The 24,704-nt window shown below is 37.8% G+C and overlaps 1 protein-coding gene across 3 annotated transcripts in view; it reads left to right on the forward strand.

The window, feature by feature from the left end:
* Positions 1-16,507, forward strand: part of LRIG3 (leucine rich repeats and immunoglobulin like domains 3) — a 39,412-nt gene extending 22,905 nt beyond the window's left edge. For all 3 annotated transcript variants that reach the window (XM_051795754.1, XM_051795755.1, XM_051795756.1), the window contains exons 6-19: positions 429-572; positions 885-1,028; positions 1,447-1,590; positions 2,894-2,974; positions 3,641-3,712; positions 4,076-4,147; positions 6,547-6,710; positions 9,376-9,696; positions 10,241-10,522; positions 10,976-11,428; positions 11,632-11,790; positions 12,866-13,009; positions 13,096-13,371; positions 15,774-16,507. In XM_051795754.1, the coding sequence (XP_051651714.1) occupies positions 429-572; positions 885-1,028; positions 1,447-1,590; positions 2,894-2,974; positions 3,641-3,712; positions 4,076-4,147; positions 6,547-6,710; positions 9,376-9,696; positions 10,241-10,522; positions 10,976-11,428; positions 11,632-11,790; positions 12,866-13,009; positions 13,096-13,371; positions 15,774-16,018 (2,701 nt within the window). In that variant the 3' untranslated portion in view covers positions 16,019-16,507. The remainder of the gene's footprint in view (positions 1-428; positions 573-884; positions 1,029-1,446; positions 1,591-2,893; positions 2,975-3,640; positions 3,713-4,075; positions 4,148-6,546; positions 6,711-9,375; positions 9,697-10,240; positions 10,523-10,975; positions 11,429-11,631; positions 11,791-12,865; positions 13,010-13,095; positions 13,372-15,773) is intronic.
* Positions 16,508-24,704: the final 8,197 nt, after the last annotated feature.

Here is a 24,704-nt window from a genome sequence, read left to right on the forward strand (position 1 = left end):
GGTCACCGGTGACATTAATTTTTGCCTAGTTATCACAACTAAATTGTTAAGTTTTTCTTTCTGACGGATTATTGGTTGCAATTACAAGCTAACCTTAACAGCTCTACTGCGGGATAAACACCAGGAACTTGCTTTCACTTTTAAATTTGTGAACAGGCTTAACCATGACATTCTAGGTCTACAGGGATTCTGGAAGTCTGAAAATCAAGGAACTACCAAGTACTTGTCCTCAGTATCAAAATGGCAGAACAGTATTAGCATGGTTAAACATAATGGATTACAATAAAATTTTTGATCTTTATTACTTCTTGTCTGTGTTTTATGTGCAAAAAAAGCATTTAAATAAGGTTGTTTTCCAGAGAGGGAAGAAAGGTTCTTGGCTTGCAGGTAAAATTACTGTGCTGTAACTGTAAATTTTATTGATGCAGGGAACTGAATCGCAACAAAATTAAAAAAATAGATGGGCTTACTTTCCAAGGACTTCCAGCTTTGAAATCATTAAAGCTGCAGAGAAATGGAGTTACGAGGCTCATGGATGGTGCTTTCTGGGGATTGACCAACATGGAAGTCTTGTAAGTATCAAACTTCTGCTGGGAGGTTCTGCTGATAACATATTAAGTAGAATTGCACAAAATTAATAGAATTTCCTGGTAAAATTTAGAGATGTCTTTGAATTAAATTGTTCTGGTGTGGTTTGAAAAACAGCAGTCAGTAGTCAGTGTGTAGGGCAGCACATTCTGAATGCATGTATACAATTTTAGATGTAAATAGAGGCTGCAGCTATCTAGCCAGTGTCATGAAGTCAGATGTGGACCTGTGGCAAAGCATGCCCACTGCTGAGTTTCTGAACCTTATGTCTTTTGTCTGTTTGTGTGTGTTTGTAGGCAGCTGGACCATAACAACTTAACAGAGGTAACCAAAGGCTGGCTTTATGGCTTGCTGATGCTGCAGCAACTCCATCTCAGTCAAAATGCCATCAGCAGGATCAGTCCTGATGCCTGGGAATTTTGCCAAAAACTCAGTGAGCTGTGAGTAGCTTTATTCTATTCCAGTTTTGAAAGCCGGGTACATGTCAAAACATGAGCTTCTTACTACTGATCTGTGAATTTTTCATAACAGGGTTTCCAAGGTGACAACAACTTTTCTGTATTAGAGAGTTATATTTTGTTGAAAGAAGTTGTAGTCAACTGTGACTGCTTTATTTCACTGTGGGAGTTGTACGAAAGCTGTAGCAGTCACTTTCAAATGAAAGAAATTCATTCTGCAGTAATTTGTGAATTGTTTGAAACAATGCACAAGTGGTGTGGTCAAAAATGGTGTAGTAGTTTTGTGATAACTTTAAGGGGAAAAGATGTGCTCCTCCCAAAAATTCACCTGGGTTGATCTGAGTTAAATAAGCACTGCAGTTGAACATTAAAATGCTTTTTTTCCCCCTTAAATTTGCAGAGATTTGACATTCAATCAATTAGCAAGGTTAGATGATTCAAGCTTCATTGGTTTAAGCGTGCTGGTTGGACTATACATTGGAAACAACAAAGTAAATTACATTGCTGATTGTGCCTTCAGGGGACTTTCCAGTCTACAGATTTTGTAAGTTGACAAACTCAATTTGTAAGGTTAAAAACCTTAAGAAAAACCCTCAGCATTTATAGTTAGTTCTTTTCCTTGTGAAATATACAAGAACCTTTTGTTACCTTCCCCTTATCAGCGTATGTTTCTCTTACAGTAGGATTTATTTTCAGAATAGTTGGGAAAGGGAGGAGTTCGTCTTTTGTTAAGGCTGTGCACAATGGATTGTGGTAATTATTATATGAATTTTCAGTAGCATTATTATGGGAAAGACCTGTCTCCATTTGAAGGCAGTGAGCAGCACTGCTACCCACAGCTTTAGGGATCTGAATCATAGTTGTGTCTTAAATAAATCAACATTTTCCCTCATAGTACAAATAAGAAGACAAAACTCAAACTGTGTATTACTATGGATGCTGATGCTTATCTTGACTGGACAATTGCTCTAAGCATTTGAACTTGTTTTGAAATAGCATTTCTTAAAGGAAGGGGAAGAACAAAGTAAACTAATCTAAATATATTCTGCTTTGTTAAAATTGTCCCATTGCGTACAATTGACCCATCTGTTGGCCAGATGAGCAAAATGATTGCCTTTCCCTCTAGGTTTTTAAAAGGATGCTAACACTTTACTTCCAGGGGTTTGCTCACATACTGATACTTTGGGGGTCTAGCACAGATGCATTTCAAAGAGATGTGTGCTATGTTTTTTTAAGAATACAGGGAGTTGTAGATCATAAAGGGAGGAAGTCAGAGAATTTAGAGTTGTCTAGCAATTGTTAGGCTTTTCCTTCCAGATTTTTCTTTCTCCTCTAGTCCTACCCTCTTGATTCTTTGCTGACACACCACTCTGTACACAAATCTCTAATCACTTTATCCTTCATAGATAACTGAATGTTGTGGATGTTTTGGGATATAGAAATGATTCTCTGGGTGTTAATACTATGAACTTAAAAAGACATGAATGTGTTTTGGGCATGATCCCCTCCCCTCCTGTGATGCTCCTTCTCTTATAATAGTCCTGTATCTGAATAACCTTGGAGGGGAATGTGGGTTTGTTTGCTAATGATTCTGAAAACTTTTGAGTTTGTGATCTTTTTAACTATCAATCGGAAAAGTACTAAGAATCAGTCTCTCAGTAAAAATTGAAATAGTTAGTCAGGAAAAGTTTCTCTTAAAAAAACACAAAAAATGACTAAACAAAAAAACAACCTACCAGAAGGCTATTTTAGAATTTTTTTTTTAATAAAATGTGCTGTCAAAGAATTATATACCTTGTTCTTTTTAATAGCTTTTGTGGTTTGATTTCCCCATCCCTCTTAAACAGGGATCTGAAAAACAATGAAATATCCTGGACTATTGAAGATATGAATGGTGCTTTCTCTGGCCTAGATAAACTTAGGAAGCTGTGAGTATTGCTACGATATTTGTATATCATCATTCCTTAAAAAAATTAGCTTAACTTGTGTGTGTTTCAGGGTACAAGCCCAACACTTAATGATGTTATGTTTTCCATAGCTGAGATGATTTTTTTTCTCCCTTACCATTTTATTCTATATAAGATGTTCCTTTTCTATAAAAGAAACTTCAGATTTTTCAAGTCAAACTAATCTGAAATATTTTAATTATTATTACTACTTCTGGAAATATTTATCAAAGAATGAGGCTTTCCTATAATACGAAATAATAAATATATCCTATGACAAAGGCATAGTGACAGAGATAGTATTTGATAAAGTAATGCAGCATCCAATGGAAGTGGCTTCATTTCATTGAGATTTTCAAATGCAGTTCTATGAAATAAAAAGATATTTATATGTATATATTTAGAATAATGCGTGTCACTTAACTGTACACCTTAAATGTCTTCTAAAATTATGGTAAAATCTAGATATTTATTCAAGGTAAATAAATTAATATCTTTTAGATTTGAGAGATTTTGCTGCATTGGAGATGGCTTAATAGTGAATATTAGTCACAGTTTGGAAACAAATGCCAAATGCACAATTATTCAGCTCAGAAATAATCTTGATTTAATTTCATCTTCTTTGCATTATGTGCTTAAATTTTTTAGGATGCTCCAAGGAAACAGGATTAGATCCATTACAAAGAAAGCATTTTCTGGTTTGGATGCACTTGAACACTTGTAAGTAGTAGAAACTGACATTTAACCCAAAATTGGAAAAAAATAATTTTGATACTGATTGAAATAAAAATGGGACTAATAAGCTTTACTTGTGACTTTGGATGAAATACAATTATCATGGTTGCTACTGTGATCTTCAGAAGGTTCTTCAGTTTTGGAGTTATGCTGAGTATTTTGGAATTAATGCAAAAAGTGTTGTATATTAAGCGTGCTATAAAACTCCTTAACTGTGTCTCGTTCACTTTAGAGCTTGAGGATCCTTTGTATATCACTAGAATAGCAATCTATTCCTTGAGTCTTAAATATATTCAGTTTAATAAATTACTGCTTTCCTCTAATGTTATTTTTCTTTTGTTTTCCTAGAGATCTAAGTAACAATGCAATTATGTCAGTTCAAGGAAATGCATTTTCACAAATGAAGAAACTCAAAGAATTGTAAGTTTCTATCAAAAGACATCACCTCTATTAAATATATATATATATAAATATATAAATAAAAGCCTTGTAAGATGTCACCTAATGCAGTGATAAAGTTGTGCTGTAATCTATCTGAAGTCACATAAAAAGTTTGTCAGTGTTTTGGGTTCTTTTATTTTTTATATGATGGGTGTATTTAAGTGAGAGAGTGTGGGATAGGAGGCATTTGTTTTCTGCTACATTTGGTGTCTATAAAAAGTCCTTATTTTAAATTGACTGGTCTCTGATGGGTTTTAAATAAGGAAGACTTTGATGTAATATGCTATAAGATCAGCAGTGCTATCATTGAGCTAAAGCTTACTGGACCAGTGAAATACAGTGCTGCAATTCTTTTATAAAGACCTGGTTGTCAGTGCTTGTAATTGGGTCCTTCTGTCCTATAATAGCAAAGGGACAGATCTTCAGAGAAGTTGTGAAGCGGTCACTGGGAAAAATGTATTCTTCTAGTGAGGATTTTCTTTTTGTCCTCTTACCATTTTTTTCTATTGATCGATATGGAACAACATTGTCACTGCTCCCTGTGTTTTAAGTGCAGCTAATTCTTCCTCTTGCATATATATCGTGTCTCCTCTATTATTATCGGCATTCTCTAGTCAAACCTGTTGCCCTGAACTGCTCTGTAGATAATCTGTCAGCAAACTAAAGAATAACAAAAAGATGCTGCTCTCATGAGTAGAAACTGCTTGAAGCTCATCTGGAGCTTTTCATTTGTGTTCTCCAGACTCCTATCAAGTATCATTGGGAGCTGGCTCTCCGTTCATCTTACAGAATTACTCCATGTTGAGTGCCATGGAGAAAGTAGCAAGGAACCTTGCATATTTCATAGACTCAGAGAACAGCCCAGCTTGGAAGATACCGAAAAGGGTCATCTGGTCCTACCTTTCCTTGAAAAGGGCGGCTAGATGAGGTTATCTAGAACCATGTCCAGTTGTGTCTTGAAAGCCTCCAGTCCTGGGCACTCCACCATGTCACATGTTGTTCCAGTGTATGATTGTTCAGACTGTAAAATATTTTTTTCTTGTATCTAGTTTGCTGAACTCGCTCAGCCAGCTTCAAGGCAGTTGCTAGTTTGGCACAGGAGAACTGGGAGCACAGTGCTGACAGTTAGGAATTGATACAGATGATTTGAAGAGTGATCAAATGTGATGGAAAGACAGGCTAACACTGCTCCAGGAGGTGTAAGATGCTGTAAGATACTAGACTGTAAACAACTTCAATGAAATAACTATTGAAGAGTTGTTGGTGTTGTTTTTCCTGTACTTTTCTTGAAACACCTGGTAGACATATTATGTCTGAGGAAGATACAGACAGATGGTAGAAAGTAGTTTCCCACAAGTGAGATTATTTAGTATAACTTCATATCTGATAGTTTTATTCTGAGACTCTAGAGGAAAATAATATGACAGATACCTACCTACTTCATCAGGATAGCAAAAAAACTGTGGTTTGTGTGCTCATAAAAATAACAAGAATGAGTCTAAAACTTAAGTGAAAGATGACCTGTTTCATCTCAATGTAAACTGGTGAGCTGGCATCCCTAGGTTTTTATGCAGTGCTAATGTGAAAAAGAGCACAGAGGCACTCTTCCTTTTCTTCAAGAAAAAAAAATTAAGAATTACTATGTCTTCATTTATCTTTAAAACTGTATATCTCCCTGGATCCATAAATTATTTTTGCTTTTCTTTCAAGAACAGGTGAGATTTGAAGAGAGGTATTTTACTACTGAATGTGGTTTTTTAATATGTTTTTTTAAGGGTGATTTTGAGTTTTCAGCCAAAACCGAGAACTCTTTCTGCTTGAACTCCTGATTCTAGATGCTTACCAGAATATTTCTTTGCTTTTTTATTTTTTCACTGTGTGAGTGTAGATATTCCCACAGGTTAGGTAAGTTCTGCACAAGTTATTTCAACAAGTTACTATTCTGTCTCCCCACTCCCCTTTTTAAATATCTTCGCCAAGATAAATTCTGACTGAAAGGGAAATGAGAGAATGAAGCTGTCTCAGATGTTGACTTCCACAGTGCCTGCCTTCTGCACTGTTCTCCTGCATGTCCATTCCATGTGTCCTACTGCTGACTGTCCTTTTGTACCTGATACAGCACAAATATGCCTGTTTGCCTGTACTCATATTTGTAGCAGAAGCTGGGAGTTCAGGATAACGTGTCTGTTTTGTAGAATGTAGGAGTCACTACAATAGTGTCACTACACCTGAGCTGAACAATATTGCTGTCTTTTCTCTTGTGATACATGTGTTTAGCCTCAAAATTTATTTTGTTACTAATGTGTGCTCATATAGATGTGTAATACAAATAGAAAAAAACAAACAAATTGACTTTGAGTGTAACTGCTTTCTCTCAGGCACTTCAACACATCGAGTCTCTTGTGTGACTGCCAGTTAAAATGGCTACCACAGTGGATGTCAGAGAACAGCTTCCAGAGCTTTGTAAATGCCAGTTGTGCCCATCCTCAGCTGCTAAAAGGGAGAAGTATTTTTGCTGTCAGCCTGGATGGGTTTGTCTGTGGTAAGTATAGCCTCTATTTCTCATTCCATAGAAAAATTTTGCTGTATGCTTAGTTTTTGTTGTAGTTTCTTCGATATGTTTTGATTTCTATAATAAAATGGAGAGGATTTGATATTTATTAACATTTTTTCCTGTTCCCAAACTGTGATGTAGATACTCAAAACTTGTAGTTTTGTACAAGTTGGGGAGTGACAGTCTTTTGGCTTTTTTTTTATGTACAGCTTGCTTACATAGTACGTAGCATAATGTACAAGGGAAGGCTCAATAGTTCGTGGTGGTATATGTGTATGCCTCCATTTACACTGTTGATATTTTGTATTACCAGACAGTAAATGCTAGTAAAATATTTTTACTTGAGAATTTGAGGTGATAGTATCTGCCTTAAAAATCAAAGTTTTCTGTGTGTGTTTAGTAGCATTCATTATTCACCTGTATGTTGTGTTCTCTATTTAAAGCAAAGTGAAACTAAGCATTCAGAGTAAAGATGTGTGTTTAGGTACTCTGATACATAAAGTGGGAACTGCAAAAATATTAGGAAATTAAAAGCTAACTGGATTTCATGTATTTTTGTTGAATACATTTTTTTTTACTAAAAAGGAGTCAAACTTTGTATTCTTCGTAGACAAAACAGTAACTATCTTCTCAATAATTTTCCTCTCATAACAAATATAACTACTTAATTTTTACTGTTGCTGCTCATATCCTTTTTTCAGTGGGAAAGCAGGTACGGAGTATAAAATAGTATACAAAAATGTTGTTTTCTCTCTTTCTATTAGCAGTCAAATATTTAATAAATAATGAGTAGGTGCTGGCTACTGCTGAAAAGAAGTTGACAGTGCAGAAAATTACAGATTACTTAGTGGTTAAAGGAGTATATATGAAGTATACATCCTTATTTATGAGAAACTCATTCTGTCAAAAAATTAAATTGGGAATTTAAATATATAACTTTTATTTGTTAAACCAGGGGCTTTAACAAATTGTGACCTTTCTTTTAGCTGCTGAATACCGTTTTTAATTAATTCATTTCAAACCCTTTAAGATGTATTAGCAAAAGGGAATGTACTAATAGTTGTTATATTTAATACTTAACGTAATTGTCATGCAGAAGTAACTAAAATCTCTTAATACAATCAAATAAGTGATTCACTTAAATCTTTAAAGTGTACCATCACTAGACATTTGGGTGTACACACCTTGCCTTACGAGTTTACAATGACTGCTTTTGCTTTTATAGAATTTTTAAGAGAAGTGTATTGACTCCTGAGTGAAATTAAAATGTGGGTATAAATGTGTGTCTCTGTGATACATTCATCCAAATACCCATTCAAATAGTTCTTTTCTTCCGGTGTGTTCTTCTGTATTCTGTACTGTATGCTTATTTGAGTGACCTTTTTATCCCCCCCTTCCTGTCAAATAATTAAGATTAAAATATATTCTCCCGTCCTCTCACAGGGCTAATTTAAGTATTTACAGTGCTTTACTTTAGTTATCTCTGTGCAAAGTCAGTGAAAGTATCAACTTAATTTTCAAATTGTATAGTTTGTCATGGAGGACCTAAGGCATGGGTATGAGGCATGAAAAACAAATGGCCTTGGAGATTCTTAAGGTCCTTGCTTAGAGTCCCAGATTCACGTTGCCCTGTCACTGGAGCACAGCTTCAGACCCGCGTGTCTTTTGCAGGCAGCTCAAGGCTCGGCTATCTGCACATCTTATTTTCTTTTGTAACACACAGCGTGAAAGTTCTTTTAAGAAGTAACACTTTGACCTTGGTATGTGATTCCCAAACAAATGAGATGTAAGGAGACAAGGGGCTAGATAAAAATGGACTCTTGTGCAGGGAAGAGTATTTGGGGCACAGGCCTTTTCCTGCAGTTCCTGTGAAGTTTTTCAGGAGATTGGAGACATCTTGAAAAATGGGAATATGCTAAGGCTTTTGCTTTTGGGAGACCAGGCATCTAATTGCCCACTGCTTTTATACATGCAGTGTACATACAATTGAATAAATAATTCAGAAGGCAATAAATTCTGTAAACTCACAGCATGTCACTTTGAAGGTAACTTTTCAATGGTAAGGAGACCTCAAGAGATTAATGTCTTGAAGTTCTTGTGTGCTGTCCTGCTTAAGGGATCTTTATCCTTTTTGGACCAAACAGCCACAAATCACTGAAACACTGGCTTTTGTACACGATTTCTTGTTTATGGGTTTGGGTAAAACCCTTGACTATAACTTACAGTTTCTGACGGCAGAGGAACTGTACTTTCAATAAAGAAAAACCCGCAACAGCCTCAGGTGTTATAAATATGAAGGGTAGGCTTCTTGACTGATGTTTGGAATAGTTCTTATGGATGTCAGGGGGTAGTTCTTCCATCTTTAGGGCTGCTATTAAACAAACTATACACGTAGTCTGATTTTAAATGTGCTTTTTTTTCAACGAGAGATGACTTGGCACAATAAACTCATAAAATATGGCATCTTCAATGTGCTAAGGCTAGTGAAGTTTAAAACTAAAGCATTGTGTATCCATTTTATAAACAGTTATCTGACTCCTCTCTCAAACCTATAAAACAAGGCTTACAAACTCTTTCTGAAAAGAGTCCTCAGGCCTCACCTTTATTTTTTTTTTTCTCTTGCCCTGTGTTACTTTTTCTCCCTTCTGTGCAGATGATTTTCCTAAACCGCAGATCACCGTACAGCCAGAAACCCAGTCAGCAATCAAAGGCTCCAATTTGAGTTTTGTGTGTTCGGCAGCCAGCAGCAGTGATTCCCCAATGACTTTTGCATGGAAGAAAGACAATGAATTACTGCAAGATGCTGAAATGGAGAATTATGCACACCTCCGGGCACAGGGCGGTGAAGTGATGGAGTACACTACCATTCTTCGACTGCGCAATGTTGAGTTCAGTAATGAAGGGAAATACCAGTGTGTTATTTCAAATCACTTTGGTTCATCTTACTCTGTGAAAGCCAAACTTACAGTAAACAGTAAGTATGTTACTTTTTGCTTGTGGCCTTAAAAGTAGAATGATTTTAATCAAGATACGTAAACACAGTTTTTCCATTCTCATCATCTGCATCTTTTAAGAGATCCCTTAATATGCTGAGATTATTTCTTAAAATACATCTACTTCTAAGATCAGACCATTCAGCTTTACATCTGGTCCCATTGTGTTGAAGCATATTATAGGAAAAAACAAGTAACAAGATTCATAGTAAATCTTATGGACAAATTCTACATCTACAAGATGGAAAAAACATTAATCCTGTCTTCACAGGAGGTAAGTGTATGCTTTGTTTCAAGGTGCTGTGGAAAGGTCATGTAGGAGGCTGTTTGCAGAAATGAGATTTGGATCTAGGGGGTCTCACATACTTCACAGTTCCCTCCGTTTCTCTCTGCTGGATACTGATAAATTTAGGTTGTGTGCTTCTCTGGCATTTTTAGGCCAACAAAGGGTGTTAAGAAAATGTTGTGCAAAAAAGAAAACATATGTTTCATGTATTCATTTTGGTATCACTAACTTTTCTTTAGTGCTGCCTTCATTTACAAAGATCCCCATGGACTTAACCATTCGAGCTGGAGCAATGGCACGTTTGGAATGTGCTGCAATTGGGCATCCTGTCCCACAGATTGCTTGGCAGAAAGATGGTGGAACAGATTTTCCTGCAGCGCGCAAGAGGCGCATGCATGTCATGCCTGAAGATGATGTATTCTTTATTGTTGATGTAAAGATTGAGGACACAGGTGTTTATAGCTGTACAGCTCAAAACACTGCTGGAAGCATTTCAGCTAATGCAACATTAACAGTACTAGGTAAGATATTGGCAATCCTTAATAGCGTAATCACTATTGTGATGCAAAATAATAAAAGTTAGTTTTGTTTCTCAGTGTCTTCACAGCTCATATGCCAGGGGGGAGTAGGGCAAAGGGGCTTCTATTTGCATTCAGAGACAGTAGATTTTGTTTAACTTTTGATTTTGTTACATTTTGTTAACCATTTTTATTCTAGTTCTCTGCAACCTTAAGCATGTATGATTTGGCCTTTTTGCCTTCTGAGGTAATCAAACATTTAGGTCTGATCAGTTGACAAGTAAATTGTAGGCTCTAAAGTCAGAGTCCTTGAGTTTTTTCTGAAAATCAGAGTAAGCTTCATTAGGCCTTACTGATGCATTTAATTTAGCTTTTCCTCTTGAGCTCTGAAGGAAAGGGACATGTTCTCATTTTTGCAAGGTCATTTAGGATATAAGGCTTGTACTTTCTTTTCAGAAACACCATCATTTTTGCGGCCTTTGATGGATCGAACTGTAACAAAAGGGGAAACTGCAGTCTTGCAGTGTATTGCTGGTGGTAGTCCTCCACCCCGACTGAACTGGACTAAGGATGACAGCCCTCTCGTGGTAACAGAAAGACATTTCTTTGCTGCAGGCAATCAGTTACTAATTATTGTGGATACAGATGTAGAAGATGCTGGAAAGTACACCTGTGAAATGTCTAATACGCTTGGGACAGAACGTGGCAACATCCGTCTTAATGTAATTCCTACTCCCACTTGTGATTCTCCTCAAAATGTTGCCCCATCACTTGATGATGATGGATGGGCCACAGTTGGCATTGTGATCATAGCTGTGGTTTGCTGTGTGGTGGGCACTTCCTTGGTGTGGGTAATCATCATCTACCACACAAGAAGGAGGAATGAAGATTGCAGCATCACAAATACAGGTGTGTAAACTGAAGGTTTGCCTTGGAAAGGAAAAAAAATGTTTGTGGTTGCTTTGCAAAGACTTTATTGTAGGAACATTTGAGTGCTTTGACTCAGAAGAGCGAATTACTTGTTACTTTCAGTGCTTTGCTGACAAATTTATAAGTACTTCTACAAGCTGAAGTATGCTGATGGCTTTTGTATGTGTTTTGCATCCCCGCAGATGAAACAAATTTGCCTGCTGACATTCCCAGTTACCTGTCATCCCAGGGGACACTAGCTGAAAGGCAGGATGGATATGGCTCATCTGAAAATGGCAGTCATCATCAGTTCCTCACCTCTTCTGTGGGAGGGTATTTCTTGCAGCAGAGAGACAGTAATGGTAGGTATAAAATGCTAAGCAGATTTTCTATGTTGCTTGAGTAGCTGTAGTTTTGCTATTGCCTTTCTGACTAGTAGAAATAACACTAAAGAAGCGTCTTTACTGAAGTTTGAGGATGTGAAATTTATTGCTTAATATTGCTTCAAAAAGATAATAACAGGAACTCGTATCTTTTCATCCAAATAACGTTATGGCTTTTATTAAATTATGAAGTTTTTCTCTAATCTCAAGGGTAAATTTAAACTGATGATCACATTTCCAAAAGAAGTGTCCAAAGCAACAGCTTGTCTTCAGCTCTTACAGCTTGAAAAGGATCCTTTAATGGAATGTAGGCCTACGTGATAATACCAGTGTAACTTTAGTTTAACTCTTTAAACTTGCCAGTTAGAAAAGTCATTAGGGTCAGAGTCAAGAGATTTAAAGTGACTGCAAGTTACCTTATGCTGCAGTACTTGGTATTTATACATCTGGCACCTGAAAATCTAGTGCAACATACCTGCATTAGGGAGGAAAAGGCACTTTGCTGGGAAGAGGTAGGGATTGAGATACAATCGGGAGTTGGAACAGGTGGCAATGAAGTGGTGGTGAGATAGTGCTACAATTGTAGGGTAGTGAGAGGAGCAGCCTCTTTGTGGGTCAAGAACCACAGACCATGTCCACACCTTCAGGAACATTTTACCTGAAAATCTCTATAGCTGTTCAAGCAGCCAGTGACTCCTTCAGATTCTTCCACCCAGGACTTTTGTGTTGACAGTCTGGGCTCCAAAAGGTATCTGTGAGACAGAACATAACCTGGCTTCCAGTGCTTTAGAAGTCGTCCCTGACTTTGATCCCTGTGATGGGTTTGGTTTTGTTATTTAGGGGTTGTATCATGAAGCAAAGTGTGACACATTCTCTGTTAAGCTAATTAATTGAACACTTACTGGAATTAGAATTCTCATCAAAAGGTTAGGTTGAACCTAATCAAGCTCTAAAATACACTATGAAATGCAGTTGAACACATGGGATTCTTAAGAAACTGTAAGCCAAAGATTTAGAAAAGATTTTATACTGACATGTCAATTTTATTTTTAAGGCATTTGCCATCTAGATAACAGCAGTGAAACAGACATGGAGGGTGTTGCAGATCCATTCCTATGCCACTATCTGGGGACTTCAGGGACTTTGTATTTAAAAGGAAACACATATAGTTCTGATGCATTTGAAGCATATAATGCAAGTAAGTTGGCAGGGGGGAAGTTTTAGTCCTAATTCAGTCTTGTGTTATGATGAATCTGTATGAAAACAATTTTTCATTTTCTTTAGGTTGCAGCCCTGACCAAAGAACAGCATGCTTGGATCCTTATGATTCTGGATATTTAAGGAAAAAGGAATGCTATCAATACTTGCCTCCACTGGATGATCCCTTTGACCAGTGTGTTGGCATTATCGGGATGCAGGCTGCAAGTAGCAGATTGATTAATTCTATTTATACTCAAAATGAAGGAACTGGATTAAAAAGCAAGTCTCTGAACTTGGACACATTTGATTTAAACAGAAGTTTGGAACCCTCATCTGTTATGAGTAACAGCACTTTCATGGGTATGTTCTAGCTGTTGTTTTTTATTCAAACTTACTGTCTTGCTTCCTCCTTACAACACTAAGCAAAACTGATTTCTCAGCTTTTTCTTTCCCAAATGTTTTAAGCTGAGGAACAGAGGAGTGGTTATAGTAACACTGTGTGATGAGAATATTTAGGTTACTGGGATGTCTTAATAGCTCACACTTACACGAAAGTTTCATCAGTGATGTGATTCTTATCTTCTGTCTTAATATAGATGGCAAATTTCTGTAAATGTTAGGATACATGACAGACAAAAGGTATGCAAGGTCTCAGGAGGGCTCAGGGCAGGTGGGGAGACTTGAACTTGTATAAGTATGTATCATGTAACATAGGGAACCAGAATTATTTACCCTTCAAAGTAAGGCACTATATAAAAATGCTCTCTCTACCCCCCTTTGTCCTTTTCTCATGGTTTGTATGACAAAAAGAGTTCCCAAAGTTTAGTTCAGGGTTTACAATTTTAATCCAGATTGCAGGAAGAAGTAGGGGGGAAGGAGAAAAGCTTTACCTTTGAAGCTTCTTAAGTTTTGGATATTGGTTGGGCTGTTTGGTTTAAAATGCATATAAAACCACATACTGCTCTCATCCTTGTGATATCTTTACACCAAGCACAGCCCTGGTACTGTGGATTGTTTCCCGGCTGGTGTGTCAGCATTGGCTGATCAAGGCCTGGGTCTGATGGCTCTGCAAGGGGACCTGGGGGAATGCACATCACTGGGCTCTTTGTTCTCAGGGGGTGGGGAGGGAGGCACAACCTCTGAAGTTTTCCCCCTTGGAAAAGAAAGCCAGATGTTTGAACTATAAAATGTTGCAGATGCCAGGACATCTGGCAGAGGCCCTGCGACTACACGTGGCCAGCCCCCTGGCTGCCTGCCACTATTACTGTGGTGGGACTGTGTGGATAGGGCTCCTGCAGGAAGTAGTTCAGCTGTACATTGGTATACCCTGGAGTTAATGCCATATCAAGGGCACATAGTCCTCTTTTTGCCCTAAAAATCCATACAGAGCTACTCTTTTCGTCAGTTCTCTTAGGCTACTACCCCACTTAAGTTGCATCATCACTGCCTTGGATGCTTTTTAATCATTAGCGCTCTTGCCTCAAAGAACCTATGGCTAGATCTCGGAGGTGGTGGCTGTGGAAGAAGTTGTGATAGATTTCTTGTCCTTAGTTGTGAATCCACTTTTTTAGCATTGTCTTCAAATTCAACTCCCCTTTTGCTTATACAGTCACAATGAAGAAGACAACTGGAATTAACTTTACTGTCAATGCATGAATCAGGAAGTTCATAGCTTGGATTTTGGTTTTTAAGATAGGACTCATTTGTAGCTTTGCTGTTGTGAGGAACATCCTTTCATATTGTATTAGGTTAAAATTGCTCTACAAATCATTGATGCAAATGTGGATCTTGTCCAATTCCATTTTTAGTAACTTCTCAGATGACAGTTTTACTTGAAACCCTTGCTTCTAGCCCCTAAGCAAAAGCAAAAGTGTGGTGGTTTGGGTTCAAAATTTATTAAAGATAGTAGTGTTAAGTTATTAATAAAAACTCAAGTTCTTCAAAATCAGCCTGTGGCATGTTTTCCTCTAAAAATAAGTCCTTTGAGTGTCTCTTACAGACGCTGATTTGCGATAGCTGTATCAATGAAAAAAGAGAAGGCCCTTCTTGCAGAGGTGTTGATGCTAATTATTTTCTGACTAGTAAATCCAGATAATTATTTATAAGATTGAACTGAAATGCTGAATTCTTGTTGGGTTACAACTGTTCTCTTTGTCCACAAATGGCTAGATGATCAGTTATGAATGGAGCATGTGGCTAGCTGGACTTTTATTATTAATGAGACATGCTAGCCAGAAAAAGATTTCTTTAGCATTTGGATTGCACTGTGGGATGATGTTGCATAACGCAATACAGGTCAGGAGTTAAATTTTTTTAAAAACCTGTTTTATTTTTTCTGAACTACATGGCAGATGGTATGTGCCATTCGTTCACTGAAGAACAAAACAGGGAGACTGCTGTGACCTTTGCATTGGAAAGTGTCTTGTGTTTGCAGTTTGGTCTGTGTTCCCACCTCCTCCCTCACCACCCTCTCCAAATTAAAATGGGTATGGAAGTAGTCATGAAAACAAAAGAAAGAAAGTTGTGGGTGGCTATACAAGTGCTTTGGAAATGTTTTTAATGTCTCAGGTGGCAGAGTCTTGCTTTATGCTTGTGATCACATCGATGTTTTCTTTTAAGGGGTAAAACAACAGTGAAGTAAAATTTCACTATGGTGAACTTTTTCTGTCAATCTTTGGCTTGCATTCCAACATGCAGCCCTTGGTGAGGCACAAAGCTGTTAGCATCGGTATTTCTGTACTCACTCTTTTACTGTCTTTCAGGAACATTTGGAAAGCCTTTATGGAGGCCTCAGCTGGACACTCTTTCAAGTTGTAGGCAGCCAACAAATTGCCAACCGAAAACCTCCCATAATAATCATCATGCCTCACTGGACTTTGATGCAGAGGCAGATGAAGAGGGAAAGGAAAGGACAGATTCTAGAGGAGAAAATAGCTTTTATACTTGCCAACAGTCATTTGAAAACTTTAGGACTTCATCTTTCCAATCCTGTGATTTGGATACATAGCTCTTTTTGGACTTGCTATTGATTTCTGGAACCAAGAAATACTTTGACATACTACTACCTCAGTATGAAACTTTATTTAAAAAGAGACTAAGGAAAAGAAGAAGGAAAGAAAGAAACCACATGATGCTATGAATTCTGAAGAAAAAAATGTATTTTTATTCCAATAAAGCATAATTGCCAAAGTGCTCTTCATTTGTTGTACTGAAAAAACATTCCTTAAAAAATACTATATTTGTAATTATTTTATAGCTTTTTTAATGCAAATATATTTTGTAAATTAATGGTGTAAATAATACAGCACATGTATTTCTATGTCAGACTTCATTTTATTGAAATAAGCAGTAAGCATTCTAATTTTTTATTGCTACTTGTACCTTCTTACAAATGGAAACTCCATGCTGTTTGCAGGTATCATGCATCTTATTTGCACATTACTTTTAATAAAATCTGCTGCTGTGTGGTCTCTGACCCACATTAGTGTATGAAGAATGAACAGTGTGAATTACGTTTCTAGACAGTGTTTTCTGATGCATGTTTGCACCTTTGTTTGACCTAAACTTGTACCTTTAGATTTACTGTGTAAAATATGTTCATCTTCAAAGAGTTGGTGTGGTCCTGCCATGGCTGCTGGAAAAGTGGCTTGAAGCTATTTCAACCAAAATAAGTATGCGAGTCTTTTCCACTTAGCGAATTTCCACTGTGCGCACACGCTCCCAGTTTTCATGCACACAAGGCTGTAGTACTGCCAGTTTTTCCATGCCTGTGTTGTAGTGTGCCTGCATTTGTTGGAGGATATACACAGTAGATGCACAAATTCATATCAAGCTATTCAGTAGAAGAAGAAAAAAGGCACTATATATCTGCCTGGTAACACTGCATTTTTCTGAGCGGGTTAGTGTTCAGTGTTTGCCAAATATGCCGTGCATGCCTGAGTCTTTGCTTTCCCATACCCTTTCTCCCTCCTTTTTTGCTTCTACGACCATTCCATGCCCAATATGAGAAGGTAATCCAAGTACAAGATAATGTTTACTTTGGTTTAATTTGTGTTTCTGTTCCTTACTTGGCTGCCTTTCTCTGGTTGTAAATGAGATCTGTGCTTTATTTAATTGCTCGGCCAAGTTGAACAATTGAATTCTTGCTGGATTATATTTGCAGTAATGAACACAATATCTTCAACTCTAAGAAGTTGGAGAAAGAGGATTGCTTATTATAACATAGTAATTAAAACTTAGTGAAAACACTCTATTTTGGTTTTCTGTGTACAGATACCTACTATTTTAAAAATCTGTGAATCTTGTTGTCATCACTCCATTAGAACAGTGAGATTCTAAAGTGGTTACTATAGGAGATTGGCTTTTTAAATCTGCCTGCTTTGAAGGTGCAAACTTACATGGTTGCCAGATATCTTCTTTTAAACTTAATTAAATGCAGCTGTTAAAGTAGGCCATCACAGGCATCATGGCTAAAGCTCGAGCAAAGATTTCATTGCCTGGTGTAGCTGAGTTAAGGGCTTTTAGTTGTAGCCAGAAACCTGGTACCCAGATTGCAATGCAATTTCCCTTTACTTTAGGCACCAGTATTAGAGACAGGAAGTTAATCCATCCTTGGTCGCTGGTGGTCTAAGTGTACAGAATGGATTTTGCATGCTTTAGTTGATCATATTGCCAGATTTTTTGACTTATTGTTAATTTGTCTTCATTGCTGCCAGATGTGCTGATGTGCTGACAGACATTGATATGGGTATTTGATTATAATTAAGTGCATTTGAAAGAGATAATTTTTCATGAGTTAAACAAAAGCTATAAGTCAATAAGGCAAGAAATCTTAAATTTTATTCACTCGATAGCTCTCCTTTTTCTCCTCCTCAACCCCCTCCCCCCTGACCCCATTTTTAGGGAGAGAAGAGCTGGGGGCTGTAATAAGCTTGTGTATGTAACCAAACATTGCCTTTTTGACATATTAAAAAGCAACAAAGTTATAAACGGTAAGTACATTTTTCATTCCAGAGTTAATGTTTATCCTTAATAACCCATCATAAAAAACAAGCCTTAAATTTATTTTCTGCAGGGGGGGAGGGTTGAGAAAAATGGCAATGCCATTTATTACTTTTTCATCTTCCTTGAAAAGATCCTAATCTTCCAAAGGCTTGGATCTCTGTACCTAAATAAATGTTCAGGGTCAATGAATTTTAAATGCTTTCTATCAAATTTCATTTAGCAACCTAAACATACAAATGACTTAAACTTTTATTTGATGCCTTAAGTACCCATAAATGGAAGTGAAAGCTCAAAAGTCCTCTTTTCTGCCAGCCAGTTTTTGTGTTTAATTAATGGATTGTGCTTAAATAGAGTGGTAATCTGTAAATTTCAAGATAGTTGCAATATCTTAATAGTTCTTTTAAGGCCACTGATGTAACCAAGCATCTGTTTTAAAGGCTTGCAAGTTCACTTGCCTTCGTTCTCTTCCCCCCCCACCCCTTTCTTTTTCCCCTCTGAAGATTCAGATGTTAGGGAGTTGGATGTTTACACAGCTGAAAGCTAAATTTTAAGTTGATGTGATGGGAAAATAAGTTGCAGCCAACAGTATCTTATACTGCATCTCAGAGTCTTAGAATGAGAAACAAGTGTTGCTGAATGACAGACATTTTGCAGTTTCATGACCAGCAGCAATTGAAATCTTGTCATGGACTCAAAACTTGTAGAATGTTCTTTAAAGGCAGTATGCTCTTAATGCTTTACACAACAGAATGTTTTGCTTGTTGAACTCATGCAAGCAACTGCTGAGGTATAGTTTCTGCAAACCCTGAATAATAATTTTAAAAATTTCAGATAAATAGAGTTACTCATTTACCAGAATCTCTCTGGAGCAAGCATTTCAAAACAGTAACCTAAATGGTGTGCATAACACTGGTGGATACCTGCATGCTGGAGGCTGTTACTATTTCAAAGACAAAACCTTACAGAGTGCTACAGTATTTCAGCACCAAATGCTTTAATTTAGAGCTCTTTACTTCAGTGTAAATGGATCTTGACAAATGGCAAAGAGCTAGGCCCAAAGTTTCTGCCAGAGAATATTGCCACTTCTCCAACCGAGGACTCGTTAGTGTCACCAAACATTTCAGTTTCAGGGATCTCTTGAACACTTAAACCTTATTCCTTGAGCTGCTTCAAAGAAGCTTAAAACTAAGAGGTATATTTGCGCTGCAAAAATTTGTGTTCTGCCAGCCTTACAGACCAGGACCATAACTGTGGATTGTGTTGCTTTTTTGAATATAAATATAAGTAGAAATTGTACTAGCTACTTGTAAGACTTCTTGTTGCAGATGTGATACATCTCAGAGAATTACACTTACAGATTTTTGCCTTTTTTTCTCACTTTGTGTATTGCTTTGTCATAGAGAACGTGACTGACTACTTGGATATCAGTTTACCAGCCTTATCTAATTATTTTATTAAGAAAATAAGGGGAGAAAAGAGCCTCAGCCTGTTTAGTGAACGGAAGAAGCCAATGTATAACAAGATGCAGTTCTTGTATGTAACCATTTTACTCCAGTGAAGAACTTACTAGATACCTTACTTTATTATGTTTCAGGGAAGTGTTACTTATATAGCAGTGAATAAAAGCAATAGTATCTTTGCTCACTAATGTGTGGCAAAAGGTGCTTCTCATGGTTTTTGTGCTAAAGTATTTAGAGGTCAGTAGTTCCACTGAAATAACATATGTGCACACCCTATCACTTACCAAAAGGCACATGTAGCCTCTCCTGTTTCCCAGGCTGCTCTTTTTCTCAGCTCAGTACTGCTCCCATGTCCTCAGGGGACCTTCTTTGATAACCTACACTATTCTGCTTCTAGTTTCTCTGCTTGTCCTATCACTGTGGTGTCAGGCTAGGACAAATGGATTCGGTTTACAGAGTATAGTGCAGTTGCAGGCAGTAAGGAGAGGTTGGATGCTAGAAGAGAGAAGGGGAATTGTGGGAAGACAGGCTAGCCACAGCATTAGGAAGATTTTGGTACAAATGTGCAGTGAATTCATAATTGAGGAGGCAGAAATAAAATATCTACAATCAAATACGTGCATTCTTGTCCTCTTTACAATGCTTTTTGTATATTTAATTCCACTCATCTTCTGCTTTAAAATACCAGAAGCAGCTGTGCACCAAAGAGCACATCATCTGGAGAGTTACGCCTTACTGCATCTAAAATGTCCTTTTCTGTAGGCAAGAAACAAGATCCATTTGTTATTCTGTGTTTGTGTTCAAGTCTAAATATTGCTGGTGCAGTGCATAGTTTCCCAGAGTCATGGGGTCCACTGTGTCAGAATGCGTGTGATCAGTGTGACTCAAGAATGCCATGGGACAGCAGGACCTGGGAGTGAAGTTGGTAGCATTTCACTTTACTGCTTGTAAAACAAATTTAGGCTTTGTGACTTGAGCTCAGAATTTTATTTCCCACAGAACAGAGAACAGAACCATAAATTACTCTAGATTAAGGACTACTGATAGCACTTCTACACGATCCCTTTTCCTCAGCCCTCAACAAGAGCTTTTGTATTATTCCTGTTCAGTTTGGCTGTTGACTGTGGGCTGTTCGCCAGCAAGTGTAGTGCAGGAGTTTGCAATCTGAGCACCTCTACATACTATGTTCTGAAATGAATGGTGACTAATTTTAAGCCCTGTGAATTTCAAATATGCCACTGGAAATGATATAATACCCTCTCATTTGCCATAGCAATGTGCAGCCTGCTTATTTTCAGGACTTCCTTTGTGGATGTGCTTGAAGAAGCTATGATTTATGATTTGAGTCTGCTGCTGGATTATCAAAATCCAGGTATTGATTATAGAGCCGTTTGAAATAACTTCTTGATCAGTGAGTCTTCAACTTCTTTTATGGCTAAATGATGAAAAACCACATCCATTCCTATCCAGTTAAAGAAACTACCTTTGACACTCTTCCTGATGTTCAGCCTACTTATTTTAGAAATAACTGAACAAAAGACTGTAATGGAGTAATTGACATTGATGTCCTTGGGTTTTGTTTATGCTTCCATTTTGCTTTGCTATAACATGGAGAATTCAGGGCTCCAACCTCTGTTCAAATGGTGAGGTTTCATACTGAGTTTCGTAGATGTGCCAGCAATGGACAGCCCTATCTAATTCTGTCCTGCTGCTAACGTGCTGGCACACCATGATAGGGAAGTAGGCAAAGCTACTGTAAGGCAGAACTACAGAGATACTGTGAAGTGAATGCAGGGGAGGAATGCTGGGGTTCCTGTAATATCTTAGGGGGGTTTTGAATAATCCCCTTGTTCCAAGGGAATAACTTGTGCAGGTTTTAACATTTACTCCTCATAACACAGTTCAATAAGCTTATCAAGGAGATAGAGCTGCCACACTATTAGCCCTTGAATGGGGCAACTGTGCATTTTCTGCAGGACACAGAGTATGTTGGGGGTTTGGAATTGCTTTTCAATCTCATTGTCATTCTAGACTCTTAGAAGTAACTAGAAAGACTTAGTCCTTCATTTGGCATCTGGAGGTCCCTCATGACCTGCATTACAGCATATAGAAAAATTTTGCAGACTATTGACTAACCAGAGAGCTCACACAAAAAAATATTTGATCCACTGGTACCACATAATAATTGTTAACACTTCTCCAAATGAGGCTTTTGTTCTGTGGATTTTTAATAGCTGTGACTGACTAGCACAGCAATGAAGAAGCTGCTATTTGAGTAAGTGGTAGAAGGTATATATAATCAAGCCAGCTCTTATAACTAAAACTAGCCCCTCTCCTAGCTTAAAATAAACTGTATTTGTTCTGCTGCCTGCTGCAGGTCGTTACACCAGCAGCATTAGGAAAGCATCAGCGCTACAGCAGCCAGCTGCCCACAGCCGGGCTTCTGCCACAAACTGATCTAATTCTGCATTAGTGTAAAGTTCTTTCTCTATTAACCTTCCCTTAGGAAAGGGGAAACACGACCTCCATTGTAGTTAGCTTACACAGCCTTCCATGTAAGCCAAAGAATGGAAAGTGTCAGGGGTGCTAGGGGTGCTTGCAGCAGCATCATAGGTATTTGCTATTAACAGGGAAAAGTTAATCTGCTCTCAGGTTTTGGCAAGGGCACAAAAACCTATGTCTAAAAATGTACTTAGAATGAATTAAATTTCACGCAACTGTGACCACACAGTAGGTAAAGTAGTAAAATGGTGGTGATGATGGAAAATATGACTAATCATAAAGTTGCATTAACAATGAATAAAATTATCCTTTAACATAAACTGAGGCTCTTAAGTGCCTTGTTTTAAAAATGTGTTTGTTTGTTTATTGCTCTGTAGCTTGTAACAACCGTGTTATTTCACCTACCAGCACACTCCAGCAGTTTTGTCTGAAATAGCATTTTCACTCAAAGTAGGGGTTTTTTTTAAGAAAAGAGAAGATGAAATCAAAAAACAACTCTGAGATGCTGAGTCACTGCACTTGTTTTACTAAGTGGCTTGAATCAGAACATGAAAAAAAAATCTGAAAAATAGAAATGCTTTGAATTTTCACTTTGAAATGACCTGTCTCAATTTTTTTTTTTTTTTTAATTTTCCCTTTTCCATTCGGAACTGGAACATAGAGTGCAGAGCCCTTCAGGTTATCAGGGCAGCACAGACCAGGCACACAACCAGAGAGGGTAGAACTCTTGCTTGTTCTTCCCTGCTGCACATCCCTTTTCCCAAATCCATTTGATCTGAGTTTGGCAGGTCCCTGTGGATTGATTCTCACTGCTGCCAGAGCATGTTTCTTTTTCTTGATTTCTTCTTAGAAGTACTGACTCAACAAGTTTCTATAATCATGAAGAGTCAGGCTCTGTATTTTTCTGTGTGATTAGAAATGTTCTGTTTTCTGTATGCTTTGAGAACTGTAGGAAGCTGGTCCCTACACTTTCTGTGTAACCCAAGGTGGGTTCTGAACAAGCACCGAGCAGCCTCTCAGACTTGCTGCTGTTGACGTGGGAGCTGCAGTGGCAGCCTTGCTCTCCAGGTGACTCCTACCCCAGGGATGCCTTGCTCCAGCAGATCTCAAGCAGCACCTCAGATTAAGGAGCTGTGTGAGCAACACCCAAATCATCTCTCTTGTTAAACTCATCATGGCTAGGCTTCGCAAATGAAGATTTGAGAAGGATTCTATCCACGCTTGCTACAAGCACACTGATGGCTAAAAAGGCCAGTGCGAGATAGACAAGTCCAGTTACAAAAGGCACAGCAGAAAGTCTCCTTAGGTGGTATTGGCAAGACACAGTTCTTTCTGCGTTCTCTTTTCTCCTCAAGAATAATTCTGCGTGTGTTCTCAAAAGAAGCAGCAGCCTGTTAAACTGAAGTGCAAATAAAAGGCTGTAGCTCCTTCATGGAACTATCTCTCAAACAAGGCAGCTGCAGAAACTTCTTGGCGTCTATAATGTTTGATCAATGACATTTACTTTTAAAAAAACCAACAACTTAAACAATACTGTATTGCTGGATAATGGAAGTCATATTCAGCATTCCCAAATGTCATCAGCTCTCTTTCTTGCTTTCTTCAACATCTTGCTGTCTTGCAGAGAAATTGTTTGATAAGCAAACAGAAGAGCAAGTTATTGTAGGTGCAGAGGCTGAGGAAAGGGATCTGGGAAAGACATTCCTACCTCTTTCCTCTACCAAACCTTTCCAGCTCTTCAATACTGGACCTCCTTTCTCCTCACAAAATGATCTTAAATGGAGAAGTAGGGATTTATTCATGTAGCTCATAGCAATTACAAGGTAACCATTATATAAATTTGGTGGGATTTTTTTCCTTTTTTTTTTTTAATGGGGTCTTTCACAAAGGAGTTTTGAGCATATGTTGGCTTCCTGCTCAAGCGTCATATATTCCTTAGAAAAAAAAAAAGAAAAGGGTCTGCTTTTTTTAAAACCAAGTGTTTTATATAGCTAAGTTAAGACATGCCTGAAAAGGCTGTGGTTATTCTCCTGTCTGAGCTTATTTCTTATTTTCTGCCCTCCTGTTTGTAACTTTTAGCACATAACACTTTAAACATGTTGTTTATTTCTGTGTTTTCTGGTTGTGTATCTTCTATCACCATTAGTTTCTTTGGAGCACTGAATTCAAAAGTGGACATTGCTTTCCTCCTCTTCCTCAAGTATTCTTGCAGATGTTGCTGTAAATCAATTGTAGGGCTCACACAGCATTTGGCTGCCTGACAAATGTGCCATAATAACACAGCTCAGTAAAATGTGGAATTTCTGAGGTACTGCTTGTAACTTTCTCAATACTGTTGTAAATTCCTGTCCATGTTAGCACAGGTGGAAACATAATCATAAATAATTTGTGTGTGTGTGTGTGTGCCTGTGTGCACATGTGTGAGTTGAGGGTGGGTAGTAGGGGTTGCATATACTTATTCTTTTTAAAGCACAGGTGGTTCTCCTAGGTGGTTCACCGCTTCCATGATTTAATTCAACTACTTGAAGCAAATTAAAAAAAGAAATACTCTCATTTAAATCAAAATAATCTTGCTAACAAAGTTTTAGAGAGAGAATGTGTGCACACAAATTGAAGCAAGGAGGCTGTGGTGGCTGTAGGTAGGAGCCAGCCCTAGGAAGCCACGACAAGCTTAACAGCAGCCCTTCAGGTAATGATGATAGAGCTATTTCAGGAACCCACTATGAG

This window comes from Manacus candei, unplaced genomic scaffold (assembly GCF_025592945.1).
Source record: "Manacus candei isolate 608988 ecotype Guabito, Panama unplaced genomic scaffold, ASM2559294v1 h1tg000043l, whole genome shotgun sequence".
NCBI classification, from domain to species: domain Eukaryota; kingdom Metazoa; phylum Chordata; class Aves; order Passeriformes; family Pipridae; genus Manacus; species Manacus candei.